This window comes from Euleptes europaea, chromosome 11, assembly GCF_029931775.1.
Source record: "Euleptes europaea isolate rEulEur1 chromosome 11, rEulEur1.hap1, whole genome shotgun sequence".
NCBI lineage: Eukaryota > Metazoa > Chordata > Lepidosauria > Squamata > Sphaerodactylidae > Euleptes > Euleptes europaea.
The window spans coordinates 5,670,350-5,683,029 of NC_079322.1; the positions used below are offsets into that span (position 1 = coordinate 5,670,350).

General features: G+C 46.2%; 1 protein-coding gene across 1 annotated transcript in view; it reads right to left on the reverse strand.

The window, feature by feature from the left end:
- Window positions 1-12,680, reverse strand: part of LOC130484762 (uncharacterized) — a 45,895-nt gene that overhangs the window by 15,623 nt on the left and 17,592 nt on the right. The window contains exon 2 of the mRNA XM_056857847.1: window positions 10,547-11,354. Coding sequence (XP_056713825.1) covers window positions 10,547-11,354 — 808 coding nt within the window. The remainder of the gene's footprint in view (window positions 1-10,546; window positions 11,355-12,680) is intronic.

The window sequence follows — 12,680 nt, forward strand, 5'->3', positions numbered from 1 at the left end:
GGCCCTTACCTGACTGACCTCAGTCAGCTGGGCTCTGAGAAGGAGCAGGAAAGAAAGCTGCTGGGGTGCTGATTGTAGCTGGTTGCGGAAGGTGATAGTTGCTGACTGGGGAGGGCCTGTTTGGCCCGGGGCTGCCTGCTGGCCCCATCCCTCTGCTGGATGAGCCTTGAATTGTGCCAGGCTCCTCCTGGCCAGAGGCAGACCACAGTCAGCTGGGCTCTGAGAAAGAGCAGGAGAGAGAGCTGCTGGAGTGGCGAATGGTTTTTTGCCTTTCCGTAACTGCTGGGGAGAATTAGCTGAGGTCACTGTGTGGGAGGAAAGTGTTTGAGGGTGTGTAGAGCCGCCTAAAGAGCAGGGCCTGTTTGAGTAAGTGTTGTTTCTGTTTGTCCCTTTTGCCTGGGTTGTAGCTGATTGCAGAAGGTGATCATTGCTGATTGGGGAGGGTCTGTTTTGCCCCGGACTGACTGCTGGACCCGCCCTCTGATTGGTGAGCCTTGAACTGTGCAAGGCTTCTCCTTGCCAGAGGCAGGAGCTGAAGGTCTCTTGCCCTGTGGCTCTTAGCCTGGGTGCCCTGTAAGAAGCGGAGACATTTGTACATCTTATATATGTGAATCTTTTTTTTTTTTTTTTTTTTTGCTTCTGCAAGCAGGGAGCCTTCTGAGGCAGTTTGTCAGAAGGAGAGTTATCAGGGAAGTGCAAGAAAAACTGAACCACTTCTGCATGGATTGCAGCAGCAGCATGGCTGGTGAGGGAGTTGAGCAGGGGCATGCAAAGTCTGTGGCATGTTCGTATTTTTGCCCGACGGTAACAGCAATTGCACTTGCAACAAGTGTATGTTGGTAGCCCTATTGGAGGAGAAGATACAGGGACTTGAGGCACGCTTGTCCATACTCTATTTTATAAGGGAAGAGGAGGGGCCTGGCCTTGGCCAGGGAGGGTGGGTTATAAACTTGAAAAATATAAAATAAATAAGAGAGCATGGACAATGCATGAAGAAGAAGAAGAAGAGTTGGTTTTTATATGCCGACTTTCTCTACCACTTAAGGGAGACTCAAACCTGCTTACAATCACCTTCCCTTCCCCTCCCCACAACAGACACCCTGTGAGGTGGGTGGGGCTGAGAGAGCTGTGACTGGCCCAAGGTCGCCCAGCTGGCTTGGTCTGTAGGAGTGGGGAAACAAATCCAGTTCACCAGATTAGCACCTGCCGCTCATTTTGAAGAGTTGGGAATCGAACCTGGTTCTTCAGATCAGAATCCACCGCTCCAAACCACCACTCTTAACCACTACACCACGCTGGCTCTCTACCACTTCACCACGCTGAAGCACTCTTGAGAGGGCAACTTGTGGGAACAAATTATGTAGCCCAGCACAGCCCATAACATATTAAAAGAGACTGTGCGGCTCTGGGTAAAAAGGTAAAGGATCTGGGAGAACAGGTTGTGCTTTCGTCAGTTTTTCCTGTCAAAGGCTGTGGTTTAGGAAGGGAAAGAAAAATACTGCAAATAAATGACTGGCTACGTTGATGGTGTCATCAGGAAAGCTTTGGTTTTTTGGAGATGAAGCTCTTCTATTGGGAGACAGTTTGCACCTGTCAAGGGTAGGAAAATGTTTTTGGTAAGATCACTGCAAACCTGATAAGGAGGGCTTTAAACTAAATCCAATGGGGGAGCGAGAGAAAAAGTCAAAGTCTAGTAGCTAATAAATGGAGATAAGAACACTAAAAATTTGTGGAAGGAAACATTAACTCGCAGGTAAGTACAGAAACAAAAACCTCAGGGCACATAAACCATGGATTCTGATGCCTTACTACTAATGCGCAAAATATGGGGAACAAGCCGAATGTACTGGCCGGGCAGGCTGGCAGGGCTGCTACTGCAGCACAGGGAAGAGGGAGCTGAGAGCGGGCGTGGCAGGAAACGGAGGAGGGAACAGAAGCCAAGGCTTCTGCAGCCTGGCGGCTGCACTGTAACATTAGGGTCAGCAGGGATAATGCAAAGTCCAGGAAACAGTCCAGAAATCAGGCCGGGGTCTCGTACTTATCACAGGCTAGGCAGCAAGGGTCGTCAATAATGGTCGGCATCATCGTTAATCAGTCCAAGGTCGTGCTCAGGCAAGATAATAACCAGAGTGGAGCGTGGCTGAAACCAGGATTCAGTAAGTTGCTTCCACATTGCAGCTGCCCTTTGCCGCACCTTAAATCTGGCCAGCTATCAGAGTGAGGTTGGTCCTGACATCACTCACTGTCCTCTTCAGCAGCAGCAATACCTTTATGTCTCTGCAACCGTGCCAAGCGTCTTCTTTCGCTCAGCAGCGATACAGTGGTCATGGGAGATTTCAGTTACCTTGATATCTGTTGGAAGTCCAACTCTGCTAAACGTGAAAGGTCAAATAAATTCCTGACTTGTCTTGCTGACAACTTCATTTTCCAGAAAGTGGAGAGGGAAACAAGGGGGATCTGCTATCTTGGACTTGATTCCCACCAACAGGGAAGAACTGGTTTTTAAGCAGAGGCTAGATGGCCATCTGACGGCAAGGCTGATTCTGTGAACTAAGGCAGATCATGAGCAGGTGGGCAGGAAAGGTTGAATCAGTGCTTGGCTCTTGAGGCCCTTTCTTACATGCCCAGGGAAATGCCGATTGCCACTTTTGGGTCAGGAAGCAATTTTCCTCCAGGCCAGATTGGCCAAGCAACCTGGAAGGGTTTTTTGCCATCTTCTGGGCATGGATTAGTGATGACTGGGGTGTGTTGAGGGGAGATGGTGGTAAATTTTCTGCATAATGACCCTGGTGGTCCATTCCAACTCTATGATTCTATGAAGTCTGGGGTCGCAACACAGAGGCCCTGGCACTGGCATACCACCTCTGAGCAATCTCTTGTCTTGACAACCCCATGGGTTGTGACTTGACGGCAGCAGCCAAAAAAACACATCCAACCTGGGTCTGCAGAACAGTGTCACTGAAGTATTCCAGAGAGAAACCAGTTCACCCCATTGGGAATCAGTGTTTGATGCATGTATCCTGTTTGCTAAGAAAGATTGGAGACAAAGTATACGTCATGCAGTTGTGCCTAGGCTGTTTTAATGGTGTCAGCTTGTTTTCTAGTGGCAATTATTAACAACAACAATAACAACAACAACTTCATTTACAGCCCATTCATTCATGGCAGATTTCAAAATACAAAAAAAACTCAAACAATAAAGATCTCTAATAAACAAAGCAAGCGGTGGGGTTTGGATGGAAGAACAGGAAAATCATGCAAGAAAGAAAAAGAAAACTTTCTAAGGGAGCTGGTGGGAGAAGAGCTCTTCTCTTTTTAAATGTACAAGTGTGTCTTTGTCTGAGGATCTGGGGTGTCTGAGTGCATGGAAACTGATGCCTTGTATGTGACTTGCTGCGTTTTCCACCCTTTGAGTAGACAACACACCATCAAGCCTGATATTAGGAGCCATTTTTGTGCACACCTGCAGGTGGCAGAAATGTATTTTAAGCAGACTTCCAGGTTCTTGATGTCAGCATATTCTCACACCTCTCACTTTACTGTGTGCTTTTCGAGATAGTGAGAGGAAGGCTACTTATGGACACCTGCAGAGGTTTCAGCCTCTCTGGTTACTGGCTAAAAATGCATGGAGCCCTCTTTTGGATCCAGTCTCTTTTCAGACCTGGAAAACAAACTGCTGTTGAAACACAAAAGGGATCAGAAGCTAGAGAAGGGGGTGGGAAGCCAGCAATACCTTCGGCTTATGCTAATTACATTGCCACTGAATTCTGTTAATCACAGAGGAGCTAGTGAGAATAGAATCTGAGACTCCCTGGCTCAGGCACATTTATTTCCAGCCTTGGTTCACATGCCATCATTAATCCTTATGTAAACCACCTTTGTTACAGGGCAGATTAGCTAGAATCCTGAGCCCCAAGCCATTCCAAACCAAGACCAAGCATCGGTTTTCTGCACGGGCACCTTGCTTAGGGTACCTGGTGTTCCGATGGATGGAAAAACAATCTGCTTGCATAAGGGGGCCGGAGGTTTCAAGTTGGCTGTGATATAAGCAAATCTCCAGGAACAAAGGTAGCTGGAGGATGAAGAAAGAGCCATTTAATTTGCCGTTATTTCTTCCAGTTACTTGACTGTTACTTGACAGTTACTAGACTGACAGGCCAGTGTGATCTAAAGAGACAGGCAAACTGTGTTCAGGAGAATTTGCCATTCAATCGTCCCTTTAGTGTTGCAGATTGGCAAAAGGGAAATGAAGTCTCATGCTTAATATTTATTAAAATAAACTCCCAAGCAGAAGTCCAGAGGATAAAAAGTAGGACCAGGGAAGGACTGGGAGACCAAAATGGCCATGGCCCCCTCCCTCACGGAGAACAAAGAGAAAGGAGAGGTTTCTGTGCCCCCCTTCACCCACTGCTCCCTGTCCCAGCCCTTCCTTGGTGGCCACCCAACTCCCACGACAGCTGGGCAAAGGAATCAGACAGAATTCTGGGAGCTCTCCAGTCCTGACCTGGAGGTGGCCAACCCTAGGGGCTGGTGAGGAGGTGCAGCAATGCTCCTCCTCACCAGCCCCTAGGGTTGGCCACCTCCAGGTCAGGACTGGAGAGCTCCCAGAATTCTGTCTGATCTTCAGGCTATAGAGATCAGTTCCCCTGGAGAAAATGGCCACTTTGGAAGGTAGGCTGTATGGCATTATACTCTACTGGAGTCCCTCCCTTCCCCAAATTCCACCCTCCCCAGGCTCTGCTCCCAAAATTTCCAAGCGTTTCCCAACCTAAAGCTGGCAATCCTACAGTAGCTCCATTATAGGAGTGAGGAGAGCTCAGGGCAGTAGTCTATTGGGAGTTTTCCCCGTAAAGTAAGTGGCAAATCCACCCCAGTGCATGACCAAGTATCCTCTTCAGCTAATAGGAAAAACTGAGTAACCTTAATAAGATAAGGAATGCTGTGTTGGTTCTATGTTTATTCTATGTTTTGGGAAAGAACCTGATCTTGTTTCCTGGTATATTCAGAAAAAAAGGCAGAACTGAGATGGGAGAGAGGATTTTAGGGCTGTCGATTCGGTTCGTCCTGAACCGATAAACAGACGAATTTCCCCCGATTTGGCAGTTTTCAGTTCGGATGGAACCGAATTTTAAAAAAGGCGGAAAAACGACGAACCGAATTTGGTGAGTTCGGGGCAATTGCCAAATAAATCGGTGGCCAAGCTGGGCCTTTTTGATTGGCCTTTTTCTGGCCAATCAGTTGTGGTTGAGTGCGTGAGCCCAGCTGCTGCATGGCTCGGGGAGAGAAAGAGAGAGTGTCTGTTTGTGTGTGAGAGAGATCCCCATAGGCGGTGTGTGTGCACATTTGCGGCTTTCCACGGCTCCGGGGGAGCATTTTTGAAGGTAGAGGTCAAAATTTCCCCTTGTGTTTAAATTGTGACTTAAACAATGCATTTGCCCAGTCCCGACTCCCGAGTCCAATGCAAAAGGGGAAATTCCACCCCCACCTGCTCCTTATGCATAGCTAGCGTGCCTCTGTCCCTTTCCATGGTTTGCAAACTCCCAAGGTCGCGTTACGTGTTGCTTTGCATGGTTTTGCAAACTCCCAGTCCAAATGGTCTATTTATTTCTATTCATTCCAATGGGCTGATCATGGGGGGGCCCTTCCGAGCCCCATAACTCGAGACCCCCTGCCCCAATCGTCACAAAACTTGGGGGTTCTTGTAAGAAGGGGCCCCTCAAGCTACACTGAAACTTTGGGACCTCTACCTCCAAAAATGCCTCCCAGAGCTGCGGAAAGGCGCAAATGTGTTTTTAATGGCTTTATTCGGCCGAATTTTTTCCCGAACTCCGAACTTAGTGCCGTATTCCACGGATCCGAATTGGGGGAGTTTGGACTTCAGCATTTCCCAAATCAAAACGGGCCGAATTTTGCAAAATCCGAATTTTACCGATTTTTTTTTTCTTCATCAGCCCTAGAGGATTTATGTCCTGGCAATCTGGAGGCAGGCAATGGCAAACCACCTTTGAAGTAGGACTGTTCAAAAAAAAATTCAGTAAAATTCGGATTTGGCAAAATTCAGCCCGTTTTTATTCGGGAAATGCCGAAGTCCGAACTCCCCCGCTTCGGGTCCATGCAATTCGGCATGAGATCCGGAGTTCGGGGAAAAATTCGGCCGAATAAAGCCATTAAAAACACAATCGCCCCTTTCCGCGGCTCCGGGGGGCATTTTTGGGGTTAGAGGTCCCAAACTTTCAGCGTAGCTTGAGGGGACCCTTCTTTCAAGAACCCCCAAGTTTTGTAAAGATTGGATCGGGGGGGCTGAGATTTGGGCCCCAAAAGGGGTCCCCCCTCCTTAATGTGCATCTCTGACAATGGGAGTTTGCAATTAGCAGAGCTTGCCGCCCATGCCGGAAGCTCCCAGCCCTGACAAACAACTGAGCTGGGGGGAGCAAGGGTGGGGCAGGTGCGAAGAAGTTTGCAAACCATGCAAAGCAACATGTTTGCAACCATGCAAACCATGCAAAGCAACACGTTTGCAACCATGCAAAGCAACACCTGACTCCTGGGAGTTTGCAAACCATGGAAAGGGACAGAAGCATGCTAGCTATGCATAAGGAGCAGGAGGGGGTGGAATTTCCCCTTTTGCATCAGACTCGGGACCAGGAAAATACATTCTTTAAGTCACAATTTGAAAACCAGTTTTGAGCAAGCATCAAAATAGACCTAACCGATCTTATGAATGAGGGAAAACCTGAGGACACACAACTGAAGCCCCCCCCCTCAAACCAGGGGGAGAGAGACTCGAGGGGGCACACACACCCCAGACAGAATGGGCGAAAGCCCCCTTTGGCTTCCCCCCCACCCACAGAAACTGCTCCCTCCCCCCACACACACAGACTCTGCTTCCTCCCCACACACACACACAGGAGAAAAATTGTAGAGAAAAGCCCTAAAATGGGTCTTACTGTGGATGTCTTCTGTGCTATCTTCTTCACACCTGCCCCGCCCTTGCTCCCCGCAGCTCAGCTGTTTGTCGGGGCTGGGAGCTTTGGGCCTGGGAAGCAAGCTCTGCTAATTGCAAACCCCCATTGTCAGAGATGCATATTAAGGGTGGGGGGACCCCTTCCCAGCCCCATATTTCGCCCCCCCAATCCAATCTTTACAAAACTTGGGGGTTCTTGCAAGAAGGGTCCTCTGAAACTATGCTGAAAATTTGGGGGCTCTACCCCCACAAATGCGCCCCCTGCAGCCACGGAATGGTGCGAATGTGCACACGCACTTCCCCCCCCCCCCCGGGAGATCTCTCTCACACACAAACAGATACTCTTTCTTTCTCTCCCCGGGCAGCGCAGCAGCTGGGCTCATGCACTCAATTGCGACTGATTGGCCAGAAGAAGACCCAGCTTGGCCACCAATTGGCGGCGGGAGAATGCTGTTACTAACTGACAGTTATGCTGCTGCGCCGAACCCCGAATTTGCTGAATTTATTCGCCAAACACCCCGAACTCGCTGAATTCGGCTCCCCGTTTTCCCGCCTTTTTTTAGTTCGGTTCCATCCGAACTAAAAACCGCCGAATCAGGGGAAATTCAGCTGTTTTTCGGTTCGGGATAAACCGAATCGACAGCCCTACTTTGAAGTCTCTTGCCTTGAAAACCCTACGAGGTCACCTTAAGTCAGCTGTGACTTGATGGCAAAAAAATGCTATTTTTTAAGCTAGATTCCAAGCAACTGACACTCAGGACAACATTTTGTATCATAAAAACATCAATATTTTTTAAAAATGGGATGGCATACGACAATGAAGTTGTAGGTTATCTCTCCATTCCAAACCAAAATCCAAAAACAGATGCAAAGTAATGGTTTCTTTTATTAAGATCAGCCTCCAATGGCAAACCTAAAAACCAGCAGTATTGCACAGTCTTAATTGCCTTGTTAACAGAATGACTGCTCAATTTCACCTGAGCTCTCAGCCTTCTCAGAGACCTAGCTGTTCAGTGTGGTGTTATAGAGACATTTGGTCAGCTCCCAGTTGTTATACTAGAAAATGGAGATTGCCATATCCCTCTCTGCCTCCTCTTTCCAGAAGCCAAAGATGGAACTTGATAGCAGCTTCACTCCACACAACTGGTCCGTCCAAACCCATCTGGCATTCTATAAGGATACGGACAAGGGCCCTGAAACAGTTTTTCCCACCCCTCCCCCTTTTAACCTCCAGTCTGATAAAGAACACTGGAGAACTCAAAAGCTCATACAATGCTTTGTGTTGTTTTGGCTGGGATTGCATGATGTTGGTATTGCATGATAGAGTATTGCATGATGTTTACTTATGGCCAATGCAACAAGTTTCCAGACTTTATGACTGTGCAGAAAAAGCTTGGACGTTGCCTTTTTTAAATTTGTAATTATCCCAAACAGAAATAAATAAAAAACATGTAACCAAACATAAAATCATTCAAAAATCATTCAATGTCCAGTTGTCATCTATATGCCATATGTTCAAATGTTGATAAGGTTGTAAGGTTCTCAGTCCACTGGATACTGGAGATGGGTTTTTATCTATATCCAGTGTTGTAATGTAAGTATTTTAGCCACAGTAAGGATGACCATTTTCATTGATCATCAGTTAGCCTCCAGGAGAAAGTCAAATAGATTAAAAGTACATAGGCTTCCTCTAAGATCACTTAATATTCTAATAAAAAATTGATAAGAGTAATTACTTTCTCCCAAAAGACCTTATAACTGGACAGGCTGAAAGCACATGTTTAAAAGGCATGTCTTGTAAGTTACAGTGCAAGCACTTTACTTAGTCCTTTACTACAAATATGCTGTCTTGTCCAGTATATCTTAAACAGGGTAAGTAATCACATCTGGGTACCACAGGAACTGTCACTCAGCAAATACACTCCATATATCGATATGATGTATTGTCATGACCTCAGTTTGTCCACTTAATTGAACAGCTGGACAAATCATCAAAAGTGTTAATCACATTCATTGATACAGGAATGGAAGACTGAGGTTCCAAAATAAACAACAAGAGATTGTTTACATAAAGAATAATTTTAAATTCCAAAAATTTATGTACAAAGCCATGAATGTCATTATTTTGTCTGACAGCACAAGCCAGAGGTTCCAAGCATAAATAAAAAATAAGAGGACAAAGAGGACAACCTTGTCTAGTACCTCTCTCAACAGGGAATGGGGCCGAAAAGCTGCCCTTAGGACCTTCGATCTGGGAGATGTATGAAAAATTTGAATCCATTAAAAAAATTCACGAGGAAAGCCAAATTTAGTCCGTGCATGTGTTAAGTGCTTTCAAGTTGCCTCCGATTTATGGCACCCTATTAATTAATTACCTCCAAAATGTCATTAACAGCCTTCCTCAGGTCGTGCACAGTCAATGTAGCAAAAATGAATTTCTAATATATTTTGAAAGTTTTTTCAGCATCAAATGAAAGGATGAAAATGTGATCTGATCTCTTACTATTTAAAGCAATCAAACCAGTGACCAACCTAAAATTATCAGAACCTTCCCTATCTTGCATAAATCCTACCAGGTCTACATGTACCAGGGTTGTAACAACCTTTTGAAACCTGTTGGCAAGAATGGCAGTTAATATTTTAGCATCTACGTTTATCAAATAAATGGGTCAAAATATGCATGTTGAGCGTAGTATTTGCCAGGTTTTGGAATCACCATAATATACGCAATTGTATAGCGACAGTGGCAATGAACCAGACTCAAAAATTCTCATTGTACATTTGATATAGTTTTGGAATTTTGTGCTGAATTTACACAATTTATTTTGACTACAGAGCCTGATTACTTTGGTGTAGAATTCATAATTTTTTGCACATATATTCCAGAATTATATATTATTTAATAATTTTAATCTGCCTTTCTCCCATCAGCAATTTAGGGCAGATTATAATGAATGGGCACGCCTGCCCTGTGTTTAAAGATCGGAGACTATGGCTATCAAACATCGCTGCTGCCTTAATAAGGACAGATGTACACTACAAACAGATTGGTTATCAACCACTCAGACTGTCATGGCTTCTCCTAAAAAATCCTGGGAGTGGAGGAAAGGTAAAGTATAACGAAGGAGGAGCTTGTTGGGGATGCTGAGAATTCCTAGCCCCAAATCTCTAGTCCTCTCCCTTACAGTTCCCCATGGCCTGTATGGCTATTCTACCAATATAAGGCTGCAGTCCTAACCAGGGAATTGGGCGCATGAAGCCTGCTGGTACTTTCCCCAGATAAACCTGTATGGGCTTGGGCTGCACATCTGCAGGGCAGGACACACCATGAGAGTGAAGATGTGCAGCTGGACTCCAGACTTTCCAACTTACAAAGCTGCCTAGTGGGGCCACAGACCACCCCTGCATCTTTCCCAGTGGGCAACGGCTCACCAAAACCTCTGCTTAGTTACTTTCCAGTTCAGCTCCTTGAAATCCCTTTAAACAGAGATGCCGGGGCTGCTGCGCCTGTGACTTCCGGCATTCAGAGCATGCGCTCTACTGAATCATAATACTTGAGGAAGAAGAAAAACACAGCCTTACCTAGAATGTGACTGTAATAAGAATCCCATTCTCCCCAGTAGCTCTGGAAAACATAATCTTGTACTTGATAGGACAGGGTATTTTTAATCCTTTCTCCAAATGACATTCTGTCTGTGAGCTCTGATAGGACAGCTGGCACATAGGAAGGAAGGGCCGGTATCATCCCACAATGCCTTTCCACTGTGAAGGCCGGCGTGAAGCGCAGTGTGTACACAAACGGGATTCCCAGCTTCAGGGCCACCAGATCACCACAGATGGTCACTGGGTCAGCAAGGAGGACATCAAAGTGGCTCTTTTGCAACCGGACCAGGAGGTCCTGGTTGGCCAGCACCCCGTCACACATCTGCTTATTGAGCACGTTGGCTTTCTTCACCAGCTTCCCCAGTTCTTTGTAAAACTGGTGGAAAGTCAGAGTGGTTGGCCTGTTGTGCAGCCACAGCATCACGATGTCCTGGATGAGGGAGTCGAGGTCCTCCTTGCCAAAGGGCACGGGGTACAATTCAAACCTGGCTGCTGGCACATCCCCAGGCTGGATGAAGAGCGATGCAGTAGACACCAGGACGCTGATGTTGTGTCCCCTCTCGATCATTTCTTCAATGATGATCTTGATATTTAGCCAATGGCTGGCTTCTGTTGGCCAAATCAGCACCCTCCCACCAAGAACGTTCCCTGCCAGGGCAAGCTGAAAGACCAGGAGGCAGGTCTGGACAGCAGCCGCTGAGGCTACGGCAGAAGCCATGAGGGGCTTCTCTTCAGACAGCCGGCGGTGCTTTCTGAGATCACTCCTCAGCTGAGGTGCTGACTCTTTCTGGGATGTGGGGAAACCTGTCTAGAAATGTCATTAATGAAAACTTTCAACCCTAGAGAGTCATGTGATGTTTTTAAATCATCTGCCTAAATAAATACTGTATTGTTGCAGAGTTTAATTTCTGGAATTAAAAAACAACAACAACGTATATTTATTACATCAGTAACCAATTTCAGCCAACAGCATTTTTACATGTTCAACCCGATTTTCACCACCTATGCAGAAATTTCACCAACTGTCAGCTGATTCACAACTGAAGAAATAGTACGTGGTATAGCTTTTCCTGGACTATCACCTGAGCTTTGATTTAAGCGATTAACAGCACAATCCAAAGTGGGGAGGGGAGCAGACTGGCTATTACACTGACATATCTCTGAGTTATGCTGGCACAGGTCCCAGAGCTGCTGCTTCAGCCTCGGGTGCCCGGTGCAACCCCGCAGCGGCTGGCCGTCTGCACAACTGCGGAGTCAGTTGGCTCCCTGAGCCCTTTCAGCCTGTGAACGCCCCTGACAGAGGTGCAAAGTTGCGCCTTCAAAAATCACAGCACAGCCCATAGGGGGACCAACCGTGTGCAAAATCAAGTGCCCCCACCCCTCCACATCAGCACCCCTGCCCCGGGAGGCTGCAATCACTTTTCAAATGGGCTGCTAATATTCATATTAAAATTTTGTCATCATAATTGACTAAATGCTTACCAAAGAAGATTCCTTCAGTGGCTTGGGAATCACAACAATTTTACTTTCTGCCCATGTCCTGGGAAGGTACTGTTGAGTCAAAAATATCATTCACAGCCTGCAGCAAACGTATCTGTATTATTTACAAGAAGTTCGTATAAAAACCAAGTGTTAAACCATTAGGCCTGGGCACTTTATTTTATTCAAGCTTCTCTGCTGCCAACACGACTTCTTTTTTCCTGTAGTCACTAGTTAGTTTAGGAAGTTTTATCTAAAAATTTCTTATCATCTGTGCATAAATTCTGTGCTTTATACAGAGACTGATGGAGCTGGTACTTGATGGTATCAGACCATTTTTCAATGTAATACCTGTAATTACTTCTCTCACCTGTTTCGTTTGTAGCTACAAATTGTCCAGTTTTATACTCCTGTTCAAAGAACTTTTTGCTTCATGTACAGCATTTTCTGTGAAGGGATATGGATTCTGTTTGTTCAAGTTTACACTTTTCTCATTTAAGGGCAGAGAGAGACTCGTTCTAGCTGTTTTAATGTCTTCTTACTAAACCACTTCTCTTTTCTGAAGACATTCTTCCCTCTCTTCAGAAAATATGTTTCTTACTGGGTGACCTTGTTCGGTCATTCTCTCTGAGCT